This window comes from Balaenoptera ricei, chromosome 3, assembly GCF_028023285.1.
Source record: "Balaenoptera ricei isolate mBalRic1 chromosome 3, mBalRic1.hap2, whole genome shotgun sequence".
Taxonomy (NCBI): Eukaryota; Metazoa; Chordata; class Mammalia; order Artiodactyla; family Balaenopteridae; genus Balaenoptera; species Balaenoptera ricei.
The window spans coordinates 166,015,668-166,038,816 of NC_082641.1; the positions used below are offsets into that span (position 1 = coordinate 166,015,668).

The 23,149-nt window shown below is 43.3% G+C and overlaps 1 protein-coding gene across 9 annotated transcripts in view; it reads left to right on the forward strand.

Annotated features, from left to right (window-relative positions):
• Window positions 1-23,149, forward strand: part of SNAP47 (synaptosome associated protein 47) — a 159,603-nt gene that overhangs the window by 46,773 nt on the left and 89,681 nt on the right. For 5 of the 9 annotated variants that reach the window (XR_009502507.1, XR_009502508.1, XR_009502506.1 and 2 more), the window contains exon 4: window positions 12,880-13,046. Coding sequence is in view for 6 of the 9 variants with exons in the window: in XM_059917934.1 (XP_059773917.1) it covers window positions 12,880-13,026 (147 nt within the window). In the remaining 3 variants the exon portion in view is untranslated. Of the gene's footprint in view, window positions 1-9,212; window positions 9,536-12,879; window positions 17,525-23,149 lie in introns of those variants that run through there. The other 4 variants (XM_059917935.1, XM_059917936.1, XM_059917938.1 and 1 more) reach the window with 3 other exon arrangements.

Genomic DNA, 23,149 nt, shown 5'->3' on the forward strand with positions numbered 1-23,149 from the left:
ATAAATGTTTCTGATATCATATCCTATGTCATTTCTAAACGTTAAACCATAAGAAGAGCCTTGGTAACCAGGAAAACATACCTAGTAACTTTTGAGGTCCACACACAGTGGACATTTCAATAAGAGGTCATATGTCCTAGGATGAGCCCTGGTCTAGGAACCTGGCATCCTGGCACTTGTCCCAGCCCTCGCTGTCAGCTCTGTAGTCCTGGGAAGGCTGGTTTGCTTCCCTGGCCTCAGTCTCCACCTCTGAAAAGGGCACTGACTCGTAGAGTATTCCAGTATCTACCGTCTAATGTAGAATCCACTGCAATGAAATGAAAGCTGAGTTACAGAAAAATGTCACGCCTTACTTTTAAATATTCGTTCATGGTTTTCCTGTCTGCTCTGTTGGTTAACTAGGTCACTGGTAACGATGAGCATTAGTTTGACAGACAGGAGACAGACACGCGGTGCCCCCACCGCTAGCCCAGCCCTGCCTGCTGTGGTTTCATGTGCCTCCCACTGCTGCCTTCTGTAATTGCCTGGGACAACCAGCTCTTCTCCACAGCAGCCTTCAGAGCTCCCATTATGTTGGATGTGGTCACCACTCTAGCAGAGGCCCATGTTGTCTGTGGTAGTGGTTGTTTGGAGTGGGAGGACCTGTCAAAGCGTGTGGCTGTGTGTCCTCTGCAGTTGACAGAGAAGGCTATGTGGGCACACCGGACCTCCCTCACATAGAGGCCATGGTGTAAACCTGAGCTGCATGGAGGTGGCATCTGCCCTTTGGGTCCAAATACCCATGCAGATGAATCTTGGGGATGTATTCTGTCCCTTCCACTGCCCCTGGGAACTGTGGACGGGGAGGAAGCTGCCAGATAAGGAACTCTAAGATACTGTGCCAAGGACAGGATTCCAGAATGTACCAGCATCTCAGTGAACAAATTCTAGAGCAGCTGCTTGGCTGTGCAGAAGGTAGAATGCCAAGGAGCAAGAAACAGATGCTCAGGCATTTAGACTGGGAGGATGACTTGTTCCCCCTTTGGAACATTTTCCTGTGCTCTTGGTCAGCTTTTAAATGAACCTCAAGTCTTAAAATCAAGTGTTTGATTATATCGTTATTGAGTGCCTGGCTATGGAAGGTTACATATATTATAACCATGTTTTTTATTGTGGTAAAATATATAGAATAAAATCTTGCCATTTTAACTATTTTAAGTGTATAATTTAATATCATTAATTACATTCAAAATATTGTGCAACCATCACCGCTATCTATTTTATTTCCAAAGCTCTTTTATCACCCCAACAGAAACTCTGTTACCATGAAGCAGTAACTCCACATTTCGCCTCCCCCTAGTCCCTGGTAACCTCTAATCTTCTCTCTGTCTCTTATGAATTTGCCTATTCTGGGAACCTCCTATAAGTGTAATCCTTTTGCATCTGGCTTTTTCACTTAGCATAATGTTTTCAAGGCTGATCCATCTTGTAGCATGAATTGGTACTTCTTTCCTTTTTATAGGTGAATAATATTCTGTTTTATGGTTAAAACATACTTGGTTTATCCATTCATCACTTATGGACACTTGGATTATTTCCACCTTTCAGTTCTTTTGGACATACACCTAAGAGTAGAATTGCTTGGTTATAGGATAATTCTATGTTTAACTTTTTGATGAGCTGCCAAATTATCTCCTTAGCAGCTACACCATTTTACACTCTCACCAGCAATGTATGAGGATTCCAGTTTTTCCACATCCCTGCCAACACTTATTTTCTTTTTTGAAAATTTTAAAATTGTTCTAACTATCAAATAGAATAGATAAGGAGGTAAGGGTTGGAGGTAAGGGTCCAACTTCATTCTTTTGCATGTGGCTGTCTGGTTGTCCCAGCACCACTTGTTGAACAGACTATCCTTTCTCCGTTGAGTAGACTTGGCACCCTTGTCAAAAATCTGTTGATCTGAGGAATCTTTATTCTATTCCATTAGTCTATTCTTATGCCAGTACCAAGCTGTTTTTATTACTATAACTTTGGGTAAGGTTGAAAATTGGGAAGTGTGAGTTTAATTTCATTCTTCTTTTTCAACTTGTTTTGACTATTCAGGGCCCCTAGCAATTCTGTATGAATTTGAGGATTAGCTTTTCCATTTCCGAGTAGGGGGGCTGTTGGAAATTTGATAGGGATTACATTGAATCTGTATATCACTTTGAGGAGTATTGCCCTCTTGCCAATATTGTCTTCCAGTCCAGGAACACAAGATGTCTTTTATTTATTTAGATAGTCTTTATTTCAGCATGATTTTATAATTTTTAGTCTTTCACCTGCATGTTTTTTTTTCCTAGGTATTTTATTCTTTTGGGTGCTATTATAAATGGGAATATTTTCTTAATTTCTTTTTCTGATTGTTCATTGCTGCTGTATAGAAGCACAACTGATTTTTGTGTGTTGCTCTTGTGTCCCGTAACTTTGCTAAATTTGTTAATTAGTTCTTCTAGTTTTCTTGTGGATTCTTTGGGATATTCTATATATATAGGGTCATGTCATATGAAAATAGAGATAGTTTTACTTCTTCTTTTCCAGTTTGGATACCTTTTATTTCTTTTTCTTGCCTATTTGCTCTGTCTAGGACTTCCAGCGCATAGCAGTACTGTGTAGCAGTGGTGAAAGTAGGCATTCTTGTCTTTTCCTGATCTTAGGTGGGGAGGGCTTTCAGTCTTTCCCCATTGAGTATCCTATTAGCTGAATTTTTCATAAGTCCCTTTTTTTGTGTGTGTGTTTTAAGTTTTTATTTTATTACAGGCTTTTCTATTTCTAATCATTACAAATGTTTTCAACATTTCATTTATCTGCTCCGTTGTATTCTTTTTACATTTCATTATGATTCCCATCTGTCTATCATATATTCAAGTCATGTCTACTATTTTCTTTTTTTTTTAATTTTTATTTTATATTTTAGCATAGTTGATTAACAATGTTGTGTTAGTCTCAGGTGTACAGCAAAGTGATTCAGTTATACATATACATGGATCTATTCTTTTTCAAATTCTTTTCCCATTTAGATTATTACAGAATATTGAGCAGAGTTCCCTGTGCTATATAGTAGGGGTTTGTTGGTTATCTATTTTAAATATAGTAGTGTGTACATGTCAATCCCAAACTCCCAATCTTTCCCTCCCTCCCACCCTTCCCCTCTGGTAACTATAAGTTCATTCTCTAAGTCTGTGAGTCTGTTTCTGTTTTGTAAATAAGTTCATTTTATCACTTTGGGGTGGGGGGGTTCTGCATATAAGCGATATCATATGATATTTGTCCTTCTCTGTCTGACTTACTTCACTTAGTATGATAATCTCCAGGTTCATCCATGTTGCTGCAAATGGCATTACTTCATTCTTTTCAATGGCTGAGTAATATTTCATTGTATTATTTCATAGTAATATTTCATTTCATTGTACCACATCTTCTTTATCCATTCCTCTGTCAATGGACATTTAGGTTGCTTCCACGTCCTGGCTATTGTAAATAGTTCTGCAATGAATGGGGTGCGTGTGTCTTTTCAAATTATGGTTTTCTCCGGATATATATGCCCAGGAGTGAGATTGCTGGATCCTATGGTAGCTCTATTTTTAGTTTTTTAAGGAACCTCCATACTGTTCTCCATAGTGGTTGTAGCAGTTTACGTTCCCATTAACAGTGTAGGAGGGTTCCCTTTTCTCCACACACTCTCCAGCATTTATTGTTTGTAGATTTTTTGATGATGGCCATTCTGACTGGTGTGAGGTGATACCTCACTGTAGTTTTGATTTACATTTCTATAATAATTAGCGATGTTGAGCATCTTTTCATGTGCCTCTTGGCCATCTGTATGTCTTCTTTGGGAAATGTCTATTTAGGTCTTCCGTCCATTTTTTGGATTGGGTTGTTTGTTTTTTTTTTGATATTGAGCCACATGAACTGTTTGTAAATTTTGGAGACCAATTCCTTGTCAGTCACATTGTTTGCAAATATTTTCTCCCATTCTGTGGGTTTTTTCGTTTTGTCTATGGTTTCCTTTGTTGTGCAAAAACTTTTGAGTTTCATTAGGTCCCATTTGTTTATTTTTGTTTTTTTTCCCATTCTAGGAGATGGCTCAAAAAAGATATTGCTGCGATTTATGTCAAAGAGTGTTCTGCCTATGTTTTCTGAGTTTATTTTTGTGTATGGTGTTAAATAATCTTCTAATTTCACATGTAGCTGACCAGTTTTCCCAGCACCATTTACTGAAGAGACTCTCTTCTCTCCATTGTAGAGTCTTGCTTCCTTTGTCATAGATTAATTGACCATAGCTGCGTGGGTTTATTTCTGGGTTTTCTATCCTGTTCACACATTGGTCTATATTTCTCTTTTTGTGCCAGTACCATACTGTTTTGATGACTGTAGCTTTGTAGTATAGCCTGAAGTCAGGGAGCCTGATTCCTCCAGCTCCATTTTTCTTTCTCAGGATTGCTTTGGCTATTCGAGGTCTTTTGTGTTTCCATACACATTGTAAAACATTTTGTTCTAGTTCTGTGAAAAATGCCGTTGGTAATTTGATAGGGATTGCATTGAATCTGCAGGTTGCCTGGGGTAGTATAGTCATTTTGACAATATTGATTCTTCCAATCCAAGAACATGGTATATCTTTCTGTTTGTATCATCTTTGATTTCTTTCATCAGTGTCGTGTAGTTTTCAGAGTACAGGCCTTTTGTCTCCTTAGGTAGGTTTATTCCTAGGTATTTTATTCTTTTTGATGCGATGATAAATGGGATTGTTTCCTTAATTTCTCTTTCTGATCTTTCGTTGTTAGTGTATAGGAATGCAAGAGATTTCCCTGTATTAATTTTGTAACCTGAAACTTTACCAAATTCATTGATGAGCACTAGTAGTTTTCTGGTAGCTGTTTAGGATTTGTTATGTATAGTATTATCTCATATGCAAACAGTGACAGTTTTACTTCTTCTTTTCTAATTTGGATTCCTTCTATTTCTTTTTCTTCTTTGATTGCCGTGGCTAGGACTTCCAAAACTATGTTCAATAAGAGTGGCGAGAGTGGACATCTTTGTCTTTTTCCTGATCTTAGAGAAAATGCTTTCAGCTTTTCACTGTTGTGTATGATGTTAGCTGTAGGTTTGTCATATATAGCTTTTATTATGTTGAGGTTTGTTCCCTCTATGCCCACTTTCTGGAGAGTTTTATCATGAATGCGTGTTGAATTTTGTCAAAAACTTTTTCTGCATCTATTGAGATGATCATACGGTTTTTATTCTTCAATTTGTTGATGTGGTGTATCACACTGATTGATTTGAGGCAGTGAAAAATCCTTGCATCTCTGGGATAAATTCCACTTGATCATGGTGCATGATCCTTTTAATGTATTGTTGGGTTCAGTTTGCTAGTATTTTGTTGAGGATTTTTGCATCTATGTTCATTAGTGATATTGGTCTGTAATTTTCTTTTGTGGTATCTTTGTCTGGTTTTGGTATCAGGGTGATGGTGGCCTCATAGAATTAGTTTCGGAGTATTCCTTCCTCTGCAGTTTTTTGGAATAGTTTCAGAAAGATAGGTTCGGTGCCTTTTATCATGTTGAAGAAGTTCTCTTCTAGTCCTAGTTTCCTGAGTTTTTATCGTGAAAGCATGTTGGGTTTGTCTTTGCCATTTCTCCATCAATTGAGTTGATTGTGTTTTTTTCTCTTTGTTCTAATAATGTGGTATATTGCATTAATTGATTTTCTAAGGGTGAACCACCCTTGTATTCTGAGATAAATCCTACTTGGATTCAGTTTGCTAGTATTTTAGTATGTTGTGGTTTTGTTTTCATTTGTCTCAAAGAATTTACTAATTTCCCTCTTTGACCCACTGGTTGTTTAAGAGTGTGTTGTTTGATTTCTACATACTTGTGACTTTTTTAGTTGTCCAGATTTCCAGTTTCATTTCACTGTGAAGGTACTTTCTATTACTTCAATCTTAAGTTTGAGGTTTATTTTGAGGCCTACCATGTGGTCTGTCCTGGAGGATGTTCTGTGTGCACTTGAGAAGAATGTGGGTTCTGCTGATTCGGATGGAGTATTTCGTGTATGTCTGCTGGGTGCAGATGGTCTATAGTGTTGTTCAAGTCTTCTGTTTCCTTATTGATCTTCTATCTGGGTGTCTTATCCATTACCAACATCTTTTTATTAACTTTTAAAAATAGTTAACAAGTATTAGATGGTTTTTGGTTCAGGCTGGGAAGTTGGTTTTGTGCAGTTTTTAAATGTGAAATTGGACTGAATGCATGAACACAGTGTTGAGGAGGCTGCGTGGCCTTGGGCAGCATATGTCTGTCCATCCCATCTCTGGCATAGGGCTGGGGACTGATTGTTGGAAACATGGTTTCTGGTAGCCAATAAGTACCTTTGCCATGTTAGCCATGTGGCCTTCAGCAGGCTTCACATTTCCCTGAAAAAGTACTACTATCACTTTTTACACAACAGGGTCCTGCCTTGAGGCTTGCATGGGTTTGAAGTGAGGATGAGGCCTGTACCATATAGAGCAGAATTCTGGCACATATTGAGTTCTAAATAAATGTATCAGTGGGGCCCCAACTGCCTTTGACCCAGTCAACTCTGAAGAGCCCCAAACTTAATGCATTTTCTGTTTGTTTCATATTCTGAGAATGTCCCTGCTGAGGCATTTACTTCTGCATGTAAGATGAACCTTCAGTTTATTGAGCATTTCACTTGGTAGGGATTCCATTGCTCTCTTAAAAACGTGGTTCTCATCATGGGAAGCTCAATTTATGGTCTGATAGCAGCTTGGCTCCCAGGACCCCTCTCTAGTCCTGGGAGGTGCTTTCCCTGCCCAGACCTTGAGTTAGAGGGGCCATCTTTGCTGTGGGCTATTGGGGCCATTTGTAACTGGAGACCAGTCAGCAGACTTCAACTGAGGGCTAATAGATCCCTGAAGACTCAGCTCTCAGAGTCTTGCTGTACAGACGCAGCCATGGTGCCTAAGGCAGGTTTGTGCTCAACTCCTCCACCCTCTGCACTGAGAGGGGGTCGTGAGGAAGGGAGCACCGTGGTGGGGGAGCTCCTTAAGAGAGAACCCTGTGCTGCCCCTGTTCATCCACAGAGCATCCTCAGGTCCTCAAGGAATGCAGCAGAGAGGACAGAGTGGGATGCGGGGGTGGTCTGTGAGTGCTGAATGTGACAGATTGTAGCCTAGAATGTTCTTTACAGCCTCCAGAGATTTGGCTGAGAGGGAGCCAATTTTCCCCTCTTTACCTTCTCTACAGCATGTTAATAGCCCCAACTGGTAGAATTGCAGACAGCTTGATTTATCCCAGCTCTATTCTTAAATGGTTGCTAGTTTCTCACTGCAAGAAAATTCAGTTTTTCAGTGGGTCAGTTTAATAACAAGATCAAGGCAAACAGTCTAGCTAATACTAACTCACGTTAGGTGCTTAATATTAATATACTAATACTTAAATCCTGGAGTTCTATCATGAGGTAGAGCAAAACGTTTTTTTTCAGACTATAAGTTGAGGCAACAACTAGCATATTGTAGACATTTTAGAAATATTAAGGCCCGTACTTGTATGTACCATGTCCTTACACAGTGAAAGCACAAGCCTGGTTGTTTCAGGACCCCTTGGAGGCACAGCTTACAGCAGAGCTTGGGGCCTCTGATTCCCAGACTTTCACACCTTGATAGCTGGCATGAGGCATACAGTTAAATACATCTGTTTTGGTAAGTGAACCTCCTCTACTGGATGAGCTATTTTTCCATAATTTATTTTCTGTTTTTATAAACAAAATGGGAATGGTTGGAAGGCTAAAATGTCTCCATATCAGCTTTTATATCAACCCAGACGGTGTCTGTGCCGCCTTTCTGAGGTCTGTGGTATTGCAGAGATGGAGGTCACTGTAGCATGTGACCAAAGCAGAAGGTCTTCCTCTTCCAGAGAGGACAGTAACTTCTGCTCTGTCCTGGGGACCATGTGCTGCCTCCCACTTCCTGCCTGAGTCATCTCGGCTATCCCCCTTGCCGGTTACTGACGCTAGTGAGTGAGCCCAGCATCCTGCCTGTGGGGAACCAAGCCTCCTGCTCTGGCTTTGTTGAGCGCCTGTGACCCCTGAGCTGAAGAGCACTGAGTGTTTCTGTGGGTTTTTTCCCAAGATGCTGCTCCCAGAGGTATTGGCATGTATGTTTTTATGTCTTAACTTGTGGTTATGTGCATTATATATTTCTTTGGAGTTAGTTTCTCCTAACACTCAATGTACTATTAATCAGGTAATTTCTGTGTAGGTACAAATGTGGCTGGAAAGATGGCTGGCTGCTGGGTTTATTTATTAGTGGAGCAGAAACTTGGGGAAAAGTCCATTTTGACCCTGGTCTTTGACTCAGAGCCCAGCGAAGGCTCATCTGAGAAGCCAGTTGATATTCCAGAGGCTGGCAACATCATACATTGATGACTAGACAGCTTGTCATCCTGGGCCGCAGAAGTAACAACTGTTTTTAAGGTTTGGCCAGACTTCATATTCTCCATTCTTTCCATCCCATGTTATATGGAATGCACACGATGCCATTTAATTACTTCAGTCCCTTTCTTAAAGGAAAAAGACACTGGACCAATATTCCAGAGGTACTAGTAGTTTGAAAGTTTACTCAGTAATTTTCTTTGCAGACTTAGTAGCTGTAAAGATCTTGCTTATATTTTTGCGGTATTAATTTATTTCAAGTGCAGTTTTGGCAGACCAACCAAGGGTCTCAACAGGCTGCATAGAATGGGTGCTATTTTTAAGGCCATCATCTCAGTGAAGCTTTTTCCAAATGAAATTCAACAGGAACCAGCCTTTATTTGGACTGTACACTCAGTAAAATGCTCAACTTTTGTAGGCATGTCAGCAGTTCTTGCAAAATAAGTTGTATGTGCCTTTTATTACTGTGCTTATTAAGTGTAGACTCAGGAATGTAGGTGTTCTTGCTTTTGCCACTGTTTCATTTTGGAAAGAGGCAGTTGATTCATCCTCTAGAGAAAGATGGCCATGGAAACGTAGGACACATGAGGTCAGTCACACAAAGTGGCCCTTGGTGGAAGTGCTATCATGTGGTGATGTGGTCCTGTGCTACCTGGCACAGTAGCCACTGGCTACATGTGGCTACTGAGCACTTAAAAAGCAGTTGGTCTGTGACTTCCCTGGTGGCATAGTGGTTAAGAATCTGCCTGCTAATGCAGGGGACACAGGTTCGAGCCCTGGTCTGGGAGGATCCCACATGCCGCGGAGCAACTAAGCCCATGCACTACAACTACTGAGCCTGCACTCTAGAGCCTGCGAGCCACAACTACTGAGCCTGCCTGCCACAACTACTGAAGCCTGCGCGCCTAGAACCTGTGCTCTGCAATGAGAGAAGCGACCACAGTGAGAAGCCCGCGCACCACAATGAAGAGTAGCCCCCACTTGCCATAACTAGAGAAAGCCCGTGCGCAGCAACGAAGACCCAACACAGCCAAAAATAAATAAATAAATAAATTTATTAAAAAAAGCAGTTGGTCCAAGTTCATACTAGCTTGCTAGGACTTCATATAAAAAAAGAATATAAAATATCTCATTAATAATTGTTTATATTGACTTCATGTTGAAATGATAATGTTTTGGGTTGATTGGTTTAAATAAAATATATTATTAAAATTAGTTATACTATTTACTTTTTATTAGAAAATTTGAAATTGCAGTTATGGCTCTCCCCTAACTGGACATCTTGCCACAGTTGCTCAGGGCTCTAAGAGCTGGCACAGGTTCTGGGGTGTGTGAATGGACTGCCTATCCCTGGTGGGAGCCCTTTTGCCATTTTTTAAGGGTCTTATGCAATTTCTTTCAGTGTCTCAGTGATGTTGTGACCTCTGAGTCATGACCATGACATCTATTGTCCATGCATCGGTCATGTCAGGGCCGCACTGGGAGCTGGACCCCAAGAGCTTGAGCAAGTCGCCCACCCTTCTCAACCTCATCTGTGAAACAGAGTTAGATCGAAGATTAACAGGGAATAGTTAGGGCACATTGCAGGGGTCTCATAACTCCTATCCTTATTTAGGATAACTGGGGGATGAGGAAACAGAAAACAAAACCGTGTATATATATATACTTTAATCCCCAGTTTTCCTTTTCTCTGAGAGTGTACGGATGTTGGGATGAGAAAGCAAGATGAAAAGGCCACGCAATATTATCAGCAGTGCTTATGTGATAGGCAGTAATTTGCATTTGGATTTTGGAGGAATTTTATTTTCTCCTCTAAGTTCTGTTTCCTGGTTTTCTATGTGCACTGTTATTATCGGAACAGAACAGGACAGTTGACTATCTGCATGCACTAAAGGGAATACGTGGCTGCCTTGCTGAAAGCCCATCTCCTGCCACCAGCGCACGTGCAAACAGTGATTGTTTACAGTTCAGAATCTGGTGGTCCTGAAAGACAGTTCAATTGAAAATAAACTTGACCACATTTTGATGTGATTGACAAGGATGTAGAGGTAGCAAAGAGAGCCGCAAGGTCTGTGCGGGCTGATCACTCAACGTAGGAGAGAGACCTCCTCAAGGGTGTCAAATCGGATGCAGGTGTGTGACAAAGGGGACATTTTGTGCAAGTTCCTGGTAGAACAGCCTTATTATCACACTAAAATGGAGGTAATGAGGAAGGAATAGTTGACCAGAGAGAACAGCATGGAAGACCTGCCTAACATAGTGATGAGTGGTGACTTTTTTATTATGCTCTCTGGGCCTCAGCCATATGAGATCATAGAAATGAGAGATGGAAAAGACCTCCTGTATTAGGTCATCCAGCCCATCCCCTCCAGAGCTGACTGACCCCACAGTGTACTTTCCAGAGCTCCGTCCAGTTTTTCAAGTGACTCAACTGATGGAGTTTCCACCAGCTCCCAGAAGGTGCAGAAAGGTGGTGTCTGAGATGGCTAACTTGGATCTGGATTTATTCCTCTTTCTCATGACGAAGATCCCAGCGATGATGCTATGTTTGAAGAGAGATGTGGGGGTGAATCCCACCTCTGTCACTAACTTGCGGATGACTGCGGATGACCCCAGCTCGCCTCAACTCCACATCCCCCTCCAAAAGTTGGGGTGCTTTGCTGGGCTCCTTCAGTCTGAGCATTCTAAGACTTGGCGGCGGCACCTTACATAGCACTTTATGGTTTTCACAGCTTGTTCACATTTGTGATCTCATTTGAGCCTCACCATTCTTAGGGCAGGAGTTGATCTTATTATCCTCCTGGCCATCTCCCTGCCTTTATTCTGTTTCTTGTTAATCAGATGAAGCAGTTCTCCCAGGCAGTGGGTGCTGGGCCAGGTGGTCAGGCATTCCTTTTGATTCTAAGCACAGAGCTGCTTCCATTTGACCTCATGGGTACTATTATGCCTTCTGAGACACCACACGGGTACAGTTTACTCTCCTTGAGGTGTGACCTCCTTTCCCGGCAGTAGCACTGCTCAGGATTGCCCCAGGCCACCTGTGGAACCTAGAGCTTTCTTGCCTGTGTCACCTGGTGGGACCTCTGGGGGTAGGGGGTGGGATTTCAGTGTGGAGTATGATATATTATCAATAGATTGCACTTGGGGTCCTCTGAGGTGGTCACCCAGGCTGTTCACTAGTGACATCCATCCCTGTGTGATAAAGGACTTTGAATGGATCTGTAGGCAGGTTAATCCACTGGGAGTTAGTAAGCAGGGCACCACAGGCTCATCTTAATAATTCAGATTCTGCAGTTCTTTTTCTTGACTTAACCAATGATCTGAAACTTCCCCTAAAAGAGGAGAGGTATTAACATTTATTGCAAGTAGTTGGTCATTAAGATTTCTCTTAAAAATCATTTCTTTTTGTGTCGGCTTGGGGATATTAAATTTTTAAACCCAGGTTCGGTAAGTATGTAATTAAAGTACGTTTCACAATGCAACTAGTCCCAATAGAATTGTAATACAATGCTGCTCTTAACTAGTTTACGAAACTATATGAAGTATGACATGAGTCACAGAAATGGGGACGAGAGGCTGCCATCGAGCCTGGTCGGCTCCCTTGGTCTAGCCATGCTGGAGCAGCCCTCCACGCTGTGGGCGCCGTCCTCCCCTGTGGCATCACTGTGTGTTTATGGTATTTCTGAGTGTCCTCCACATGTCTGCGCCCACAGATATCTTTTTCGCCTCTCCACAGAACCCCGCTGTCTCCCAGTTTTTCTCAGTAGGCCCACGGGGTTATGTCGTGTAACCGCTTCATCACCTTGGGTTATTTGTGCTGTGTTTTGTTCTGCCTTTTGTATTTATATGTGAAATATTTCAAACATATAGACAAAAAAGTGTTTTGCCTTCTTAAATTTTGTTTTTCCAGCTTCAGTCTGCAGTTAGGCACTTGGATGCAGAAAGGTAATGAAAACAATGATTGGGTGAGAGCTGGAACTCAGATCTGAGTTGTAGGATCCAGATCCCTGGTTCTGCCCTGTGCCGCTACTGTTTGCAGGAATTCCACGTGGATGTGGTAACATTCCCAGCAAGGCTGTCAGGGTTGGTGAAACAGCAAACCGTGGGTTGGGAACAGCAGTGCCGCAGGGGTGCATCTCCTGGGGCTGTGTGGTCAGTCTCCTTGCTATGGCCTGGAGCAGGGCCAGAGAGCAAATACGTCATCTTCCAGCACCTCTACCTCGCTGAAGGTCAGTGCCAGAAAGTGGCAGAGCTGAGACCCAAACCCAGGGTCAGAGCTGCAAGCTCTGGCTCTGTGCTCAGAGTGTTCATTCCCATTGACTTACAAATTTTCTTAAGTACTGTAAAAATAAGGGAAAGAAATATTGTCTGTTTTTGAGAGTATAAGAAAAGGCACCCCTCCTATCATTTGTGCTTCTCTTGCAGATCCTGAGGAAACTAAAAGATCTCGCGTTGGATGCCGAAACAGAGCTGGAGAGACAGGATGAGGCCTTGGATGGCATCACTGCAGCTGTGGACCGGACAACCTTAACCATTGACAAGCATAATCGACGAGTGAAAAAACTGACCTAGAAGGACAAGAAAGCATAGAGGTGACTGCTTTTGTTGAGAATCACTTCTCTCAGTACGTTGTTCTCAACTCCTGCATGCTTCCTTTGAGATGAAGACCCCAGGAAGTCATTCCAAGCACCCTGCCCCAGGAGGTGCACAGCTGCCCCAGGTTGAAGGGCTGCTGTTGACGGCTGTGAGCAGCTTAGCTTGGGGTGATTGTGGCTGCCACCAAGGGATTCCCTTGCAGGGAGCTGAAAGTGCAGCTGGAGGAGGGGAGTTCTGCCTGCAAATACAGCGAGCCACTTCCTCCCAAGGCCCTCTCAGGCTGCCTGTGGAGTCAGGAGCACACACGCATTCAAACATGGGCTGAGCCCTATTGAGGTGGCCACGACAGCGAGGCGGCTCTTCATTCTGAGGGTGGGCTGCACCCAGCACTCAGGGACCACTTTGCTTGGCCACAATCCCAGGTCTCCAGTGGCACAACTAGCTGCATTTTCATCCTTTTTCCATTCTTGATAAGCATAGAAAGGATGGTTTAAGTCTCTGTGAAAGAAATCTACTTATTTCTGACCCTCTGCCTATCTGAACACTGCAGGCATATCCTATGTCAGCAAAATCTCTTCTCCAGGATCACATTCAGGTCTGAGCCTGCCTCTCCTACATGGGCTCCTCAGCACAGACCCCACTGCCTTCACTTTGTTCCAATTTTCTTTGGTGGACAGGTCAGTTTCTTTCTGGTTGTATTGTAATTTCTAACCAAAGCTGAGTCTAGTATACTTCGAGGTCATCCTATAAGCATCTGAAATATTCTTTCACTGCTCAGTTTTTAGTCAAACATGAAAATAGTACATACTGCACCTATTTTAAGAAGTGTTAATTTTTGCTTTTTTGCCCCATTTCTACCCGGAAACAAAAGAGAAATGCTAGCTTTAGAATATTTTTTGAAGCTGTGCATTGATGCTGCTTTTTGCTTGGTTTTGGGTATCTTAGTGTGTCCCTGGGAGAGCCCCTCATGGGGAGACAAGAGGAAAGTAGAAAAGTGGGTGACCTCCTCCCATTCTCACAACAAGCCACCTCCAGACTGCTTTGAAATAACATCCCAAAGAACCTTGCACGGAGAGGCTCATTTAGACCTTGTAGAGATGTTACTTTGAAGCGCCTTTCCTACACCCCTCCTGGGATGGCGCCCGCAAGCCCTGTGTTCCCCTGCTGCACCACTCCACTTGCCTACTAAGTCCTGGATCGTTTTAAGAATTAATTCACAGATGCAGCGTTAGTTTTCTGGAGCTGCCCCAACAAAGTACCACAAACAGGAGGCTTACAACAATAGGAATGCATTTCCGGAGGCCAGAAGTCCAGGATCGAGGTGTAGGCAGGCTGTGCTCCTTCTGGAGACTCTAGGAGAGGATCATTCCTGCCACTTCTAGTTGCTGGTACCTCCATGTATCCCTGAGCTTGTGGCCACATCACCCCAATCTCTGCCTCCATTGTCATGTGGCCATCTTCCTGTGTTTTTGTGTCTCAAACCTCCCTCTCCTCTCTCTTATAAGGATCCATCCTAATCCAAGGTCATCTTATCTTGAGATCCTTACCTTGATGACATCTACAGAGACCCCATTTCCAGATAAGGTCACATTCTGAGATTCCCAGTGAGCATGAATTTTGGGTCACCTAGGGATGCCCAGCCTTGTCGTAGCTGACCCATTCCAAAAAGACATGGAAAGTAGCACTTTCAGAAGGTAATGTTCATAAGGGTCTTTCAATTCTTATCTGTTTTGCAATTTGGTAAATTATATTCCTAGTCTCTGTTTGTCTTACTTGGTTTGTACTTACTAACCTCCAAAATGAGAAGTGGACCTGTTCTTTCAAGGTTTCTCACGCTAATGCAGGCATGTGAGCAGTTGCTCTTGACCTTTCCTGGCACATCAAGTGGTGGAGCTCTTGGAGCTCATGCTCATTCCAGGGGGTCTGAGCCCCATGCAGCCCCTTCTAGTGCTTGATGACAGGGAGGTCGGGGAGGACACGGCAGATGTGAAGATGTGTCAACAAGGACAGTTATTGAGAGCTCATGCCTAGAGGCAGCGGCAGCTGGATCACGTCCCTAGGGAACTTGGAGGAACGCTGGAGGAAAGGCAGCTCGTGCCCTGGGCACAGGGCAAGTGCAGGTGTGCAGGCTGTGCCCAAATACTGTAGCTTCTCACAGCAGCCCATGAAGAGTGAGTTCCCCTGAGGTAGAGTATGTGGTTCTCACCGTGGCCACACACTGGGCTCATGCCAGGGACTCAGAAGATACAAACACACACGCACACATGCGTGCACTGACCCCAGGCCCCTCAGTCAGAATCTCTGAGAGTATATACATTACCCAAATGTTTCTAATGAGCAGAAGGGGAAGATCCACAGGCCAGGTGACTTACTGCCACCAGACCTGCTCTCTCTCTACAACTAGCTCTAGAGAGCCCTGAACAGCTGAAATGAAAACGAATCTGTCCCACTCATGATGCTGTTCTGAATCCAGGTGGGCACTGCTCAAGAGTTCCCAATGCAGCATCCAGCGGCCAGCCAGCCTCTGCTTGTCCTGAAAACATACCACCCAGCACTCATGTGGCATCAGGGCCGTATACACCTCGGCTGCTAACAGGCCTCTGGAAAGCAGGGGGCCAGGACTCTGTTGGTGATCCCTCGCCAGGAGCAAGCCCTGAGCTCTCTGGGCCTCACGCTGTCCTAATCCATCACCTGGGGATGCATAAAGCCCAGACACTCTGGGCATGAAGGTGTGTGGTACAGAAGACATTGTACTGTTAGAGGATTATTCTCCGGGCCTTTTCTCTCCCATGAATAGTTAAATTGATAGAGACTATGGTCTGTTTATGTGGAGACTTAGAGTATAAAAAAAAAAAAAAAAAAAAAAAGGCCATCAAGAGCCATTTTATGCTATTTTTTTTTTTAACCTTGGCCCCAGAGTTAACTATTTTAACCTTAACCCCTTCCTGTAGCAGAAAATCCATATGCCAAACTGTTAGTCACCAAGGCTGAAACAAAATTGCCAGGAACCGTATAAAAACCAGGCACTGATTCCCACAGCACACTGATTCCCCACCCCAGGTGCACTAATTCCACCTCCCATTGCTCCCTCAACTTATGGTGCACTGACTCTGCCTCCACACTTTAGACATGGGAGGGACACGAGGGGGAACAGATGTTGTGATGCGCCTAGAAGCAGTACCAGGGGAAGGAGATGAGCAGGTAGGCTGGTGATCTCTCCTGCCATCCTCAGGCAGCCCAGGTGGTAAGTGCCGTGATGGCTAGAACCAAGTGGATCCCATCAGCTGAGTAGACCCTCCGGAGAGTGGCAGGAAGGGCACACTGAGCCTGTTGGCATCATCATGGCTGGTGTTTGGATCAGGGCCTATTGTGTCTCCTGTTTTGTTTTTTACTTTCCTGATGTGGAGTGTGTCCTCTGACACTGACATTGGATTTGTGTGTGGGGTCAGGCTCACCCACATGAGTACCAAAATCTATTTGCTGCTGTTTAGCCTGTGACTGAGGGAATTATGAGGGGATTATGTTAGTTTGTTGTCACCCCGTAAGGTGTTTGTACTTCCTAAAACATATAACACTTTGAGCTCAGTTTTACCCTCTGTAAAGGTGGGCAGAATACAAGACCCACATCTAATGCAGCTGTGAGACCAATATTGAGCTGAAATGAAACTGCTTTGACATTCATCAAAAATGGCTGATCCTTTTGTTCATTTAGGGCAGAAGTCAGCAGACTTTTTCTATAAAGGGCCAGGTAGAAAATACTTCATCTTTCAAGCCATATCGTGTCTGTTGTGAACAAATGGCCATGCTATGTTCCAGTAAGACTACCTGTGAGATTAGAATTTCATATATGTCATGTGTCCTGAAATGTTATTCTTGTTTTGATTTTCTTCGTTCAACCATTTGAAAGTTCAGACATGTCCTTAGCTTGCAGGCCATAGGAGAACAGACGGCAGGGCTTTGTAGTCACCTGCCCAGGTAGGTGTGTTCCTTTTGAGGTTTCACATAAAGTTGTCCAGCATTGTCTGTCCTGGAGGGCAGCTTACTTCCCTCCTCAGCCCCAAACTCAAGCATGGCCTTAGCTCTTCACATGGCACTGCTGCTGGTGGCCAAAGCTGAGTCTAGGGTTGCGGCTGGGAGGGTTCTGGGTATCTTTGCCGTAAAAGATAAAAAGGGCATAATGAAAGAGACAAAAATGTCATAATGAAACATGAAAAATTAATGACAAAATCTTTAAAAGATTTTATTGTGGAAAAATGAAAATACTAAAAATATTTTAATACAATTAAAATGTGTGTAGATTCATGGTTATAGTTGTATTTGGGTATAACTTAGAGGAAGTGATGATACTTCCTTTCTCAAAGTCAGTCATTAAGGATTCAGGATCAAATGTCAGTTGTAAGTTCTTTATGATATAAAAAAATCTTTTGTCTCTTCAGGTTTTTCTGGAAGTAAAATGAACAGATGAAGGATGCTATTTCTTATCAATGTATTTCTTGTGTGTAACTGGTAGTACATATCTGGACTACATTTAAATGTTCCATCACATGTCCAGTTCTTACATTTAACCAAATCATCTAAGCAAGATCTGTGCCAAATGCCAAAATTCTGGTTACATCATGTACTCCGCTATCAAATAGCAAAAAAGTTTCACTATTTTCAAGAAACTTATGCTCATCAGGAATCACATAACCATTTATTTTTGTGGGGGATAGGAGGTCCTAGATTCTTCTTTTCCCTCCGACTTCTAATATTGCATAAGTTTGGTAAAGAAAGCGTTAGAGTACAAGCTACCATATCTAAATTAGCTAAAGAATTGATCATTAATGCTCTCAAAGACTGTTGTGAATTAGTTACTTTATCTTTTATGGCAAAATTGCCATACAGCCAATTAGTTGTGTGACCAAACTGCTTGCAGCAAAGATGCTCACAGCAAACATACCGTTCATAGGCTGGGAGACCCCTACCACCTTGTTTCCTGAGTGTGCTCAGCTGTTCAGAGCCTCAAAGCCTGCGCTGATGGCACAAAGTCAGTCCTGTTCCTTTTAAAGGCAGAAACGGGGAACAGTAGAGAGAGGGGAGTGAGATGGGAAATGGCAGGTACTGGTTTCCACAAGTGATCTTCTCTGGAGGCCCAAAATCAGCACACACACAAATTTTAGGAGAGAGGAAAAAACAAAAGTCAATCCTTGAGACATTTTCAAATAACACAGGAAACTCAACTATATGCAGTCAGTTGGGGTGGGAGCTTTGGTTTTGGGTTTGATGAAATGGCCTCTTGGAGACAGTTGTATTGATTGGGGCATCAACCCTGGCATGAGACCACACGACAAGCAGGTGCCTCCAAGGACCCACTGGCCTCACCTGTGAGGAGCCCCCTCCCCTCTCACTGCTCCCAGTTTAATTATTAGCTATGGGTTTGAATAAAACTTGAAACACTTGAAAATTGTAATAAGTTTTCACATTTGCAACTGATTTCTACAGCCACGTAATATCTCAAGCTTTTGGCACCCATCTGGAAACTTAGAACAGCAGTGTGTTTGCCCAGGAGGTAATTTTCCCTGATTCATTTTGAAAGTGAAAAGTCACAGGGTTGGTCCTTCAGCTAGGGTGGTCCTGCTTCCCAGAAGGACTGCTCAGTCTCATCCCTCAGCTTCTTCAGTGAGAAGCAGACTGGCGTGGGCAGAGTGGGGAAGGCATAGATGCAGAGACAGCAGGAGCTGCTCGCCAGCCCAGGAGAGCCATTCAGGGGCCACATGCAGTGTCCAGGTGAAGAGACCCAGGCTGCAGGGGTGGGGAGCTATGAGCAGGACCATGGTCAAGGCTGTGTTCTGTGGGCCTGACTCATGTCCTGGGCTCTCGATGGTTAGGCAACCATGTCCAGGCCATCCCATCATGAGTGGCTACTGTCCTGGGGGACACTGGTGCCGCACTAACTGTCCAACATGTTCTCCCACCAGGTCTGAAGCAGCACTTGTTCCTCAGAGCCCTCTGGATTTTACTCTTATCACGTATCACAACCTCTGCCCCTTTGTCTCACCCTGGGGAGGCAAGTGTGAGCTAGGGAATGGGCAACTTACTTCCCCCATCTATCCCTTCTGGAGGTCGGAGGGTTAGGGAGGTCTAGGGCATGTTTCCTAGAATGAGTAAAGGGCAGGGTGCAGAAACCCAGCTGTACATGAAGGAGGGTCAGGGCCTCACGGGTGTCCCAGGATGCCTCTTCCTCCACACTCTTAGGCTGCTTCCACCCATCAGCAGTGGCTGTTCTGTTCCCACGCCTGGCCCATGGAGCTGGTGCTGAGAGATTAATGAGGCTGGCCCTTTTTTAGAGGCTCAGGGCTGATGCCTTGGAAAGGGGTGGGAGGTGGGGTGCAGCCATTGGGCTCCCACACCATGGAAGGTGAGGACAAGCAGAGAATGCACAGCCTTGTGAAGTCCCTTGGGTGTAGTTGTTTTGACCTTGCGCTGCATTTTCCAATGGAAATGACGCTCTAGAGGGCAGTTTGTTTCCTAATGTGATGGCAGCATTGAGATGCACAGCATGGAAATGAAGATGATAGGGATGGGTCAGAGGGCAAGGCCAGGGATCCCATTCCCAAGTGCCCAGTACGTGGGTCATCTGTGAATCAAACACTCAAGTCTGCTCATGTGTGCTGGCCTTGCTCTGAGTGCTTACAGAAGCTCCCCAGAGGGGAGCTCTGTTTACCTTTCTTATGGGCAAGGAAACAAACACCTAACTCCCACCCAGGGTCGGCACTCAATCCTCTGGGGGCTGCTGAGATCCTGACTGCCCAACAGGAACAAACCCACAGGAAGGACTGTGGGGAGAAGGGAAAGTGTCCCAGGTCGTGGGTGTGGTCTGGATGAGCCAGGGTTACTTACAGATCCAAACCCACCCATTTATGGCCCATCTCATAGAAAACTGGTTTCTTTTCGGAAGCAGTAGCTGCCTGCTAAACTTTCAGACCACCTTTCTTACCAATTCGCTTGTTCTTGTAGGACATTGCCTTGGTGCAGGAGGGTCACAGAGGGGGGGTTGAAGCAATAGCTGGGGAGGTGGTGAGATGCCCTCTGGGACACTCACTGTCCTGATCCCTCCAGCTTAACCCCAAATCAGGAGGTGCCTGAACCTGGAGCCTCACTCGCTCTGTGTGCTTGCTGGAGTGTGCGGTCATGAGGAAAGACACCATGGCATCTTGTTCAAGCCCACTCTGATCTATGGGTCCTATGAAGTAAGCAGTCTGCCCTCTTGGCATCATAAGCTAGCCTGAGGCTGCTCACAGCTCCACCCACTCCTGCTTGCTCAGCTCTCCCTTGTCACACTGCCCAGCACAGGAACATCATCATGGGTGGGGTCTCCCTGTTACTCTGCCCTCAGGGTCCACAGACCTCAGCATGGGTGGGGTCTCCCCATCACCCAGCCCTTCACTCTTACCAGACCTTACAGCATGGAGTAGGGTCTCCCCATCACCTGGCCTGGCTGCAAACTGTACAAAAGAGCAGATGGAGGTGTATGATCTTCCTGGGGCTGCTGTAACAAAATACCACAAACTGGGTGTCTTGAAACACCAGAATTTAAGCTCTCACAATTCTGAAGGTCAGAATTCTGAAATCAAGGTGTCGGCAGGGCCCTGCTCTCCTCAGAGGCTCTAGGGGAGAATTCTTTTGCCTTTCCACCTTCTGAGGCTACGTCTCTCCATTTCCACTGCATCTTCGCATTGCCTCTTCCTCTTCTGTGTGTCTGTCTCAAAATTCCCACTGCCTCTTTCCTATAAGGACACTTGTCAGTGGATTTAGCATCCACCGGGTAATCCCGCATGATCTGCTCATCTCAAGATTCTTAACTGCATATGTAGAGACACTTTTTCCAAGTAGGTCATATTTACAGGTTCCTGGAATTAGGATTGGACATATCTTTTGAGGGCAACAATTCAGCCTATTATAGTCTGCCTGCTGTTCCTCCTAAATTCACATTCATCCCACATACAAAATACACTCACTCCATCCCAAATCTCCAAAAGTCTCAACCCGTTACATAACAGCTCTTCATCCAAAATCTCATCTAAATATCATCAGCTCTGATCTCATCATCTGAATCATCTAAATCCAGTATTGGTGAGACTCTTGGTATGGTCCATCTGGGGCAAAATTCCTCTCCATCTCTGATCTGTGAAACCAGAAAACAAATTATCTGCTTCCAAAATACAGTGGTGGGACAAGCATGTGATACATGATAGACTGTTCCTACTCCAAAAGGTTGGGGGAGGGGAGGGGGAATGGAAGTTAGGAAGGGTCACCAGAGTTCCTGTTTCCTGTCTGGCATGTGAGGAGCTGGGAAGTCGCTACTCCATCCTAACAACAATTTAAAAGCTGAACAAACTGAAAATCAACAACCCTTCTTGGATCCATTAAAGAAGTGAATTCACAGGGCAAACTTCCTAACTCATTCTATGAGACCAGCATTTCCTTAATACAAAACCAGACAAAGGCATTACAAGAAAACTACAGACCAATATTTCTCATGACCATAGATGCAAAAATCCTCAACAAAATATTAGCAAACCAAATCAACAATGCATAAAATGATTACACACAATGACCAAGTGGGATTTATCCCATGTTTGTAAGGCTAGTTCAACATTCAAAAATCAATCAATATAATCCATCACATCAACAGAATAAAGAAGGAAAATCACATGATCATATCAATAGATGTAGAAAAAGCATATGATAAAATCCAATACTCATTCATGATAAAAACAGCAAACTAGGAACAGAGGGGAGCTTTCTCAACTTCATAAGGAACATCTACAAAAAAATCTACAGCAAATATAATGGTGAAAAACTAGAAGTTTTCCTGCTAGATCAGGAACAAGACAAGGGTGTTCCTTCTCACCATTCCTTTTCAACATTGTACTGAAAGCTAATGCAATAAGATAAGAAAAAGAAAAGTATACTGATTGGGAAGGAAAAAATAGAACTGTTTATGTTTGCAGAGAATATGATTGTCTATGTAGAAAATCTGATACAATTGACCAAAAAAACCCAAACAACCTGCTGGAACTGATAAACAATTATAGCAAATCTGCAGGATACAATGTTAATATACAAAAGTCACTTTCCTATTTCCTATATAGTCCCTTTCCGTTGATGAACATGTGTAATTTGAAATTAAAAACAATGTCATTTACGTTAGCACCCCTCCAAATGAAATACTTAGGTAGAAATCTAACAAAATATGTACAAGATCTCTATGAGAAAAACTACAAAATACTAATGAAAGAAATCAAAGAAGAGCTAAATAGATATTCTATGTTCATGGATAGGAAGACTCAATATTGTCAAGATGTCAGTATTTCCCAACTAGATCTATAAATTCAATGCAATTCCAATCAAAATCCCGGTAAATCATTGTGTGGATATCAACAAACTGATTCTAAAGTTTATCTGGAGAGGCAAAAGACTCAGAATAGGTGACTTGATATTGAATGAGAAGAACAGAGTCAGAGCATAACCTGACTTCAAGACTACTGTAATGCTATAGTAATCAAGACAGTGTGGTATTGGTGAAAAACTAGACAAATAAATAAGTGAAACAGAATAGAGAGCCCAGAAGTAGACTCACATGAATATAGTCAATGGATCTTTGACAAAAGCGCAAAGGCAATACAATGGAGCAAATATAGTCTTTTCAACAAATGGTGCTGGAACAACTGGACATCCACATGCAAAAAATAAAAAATATGAGTCTAGACACAGACCTTACATCCTTCACAAAAATTAACTCAAAATGGATCATAGGCCTAAATGTAAAACATGAAACTATACCTAGAAGATAACATAGGAGAAAACCTAGATGACCTTGGGTATAGTGTTGCCTTTTAGATACAACACCAAAGTCATGATCCATGGAAGAAGTAACTGATAAGTTGGACTTCATTAAAATTTAAATTGTCTGCTCTGTGAAAGATACTGTCAAGAGAATGATAAGTCAAGCCACAGAATGGGAGAAAATGTCTGCAAAAGACATACCTGATAAGGACTGTTATCCAAAGGACTGAATGAACAAATAAACTGCGGAGCATCTAGACAATGGAATGTT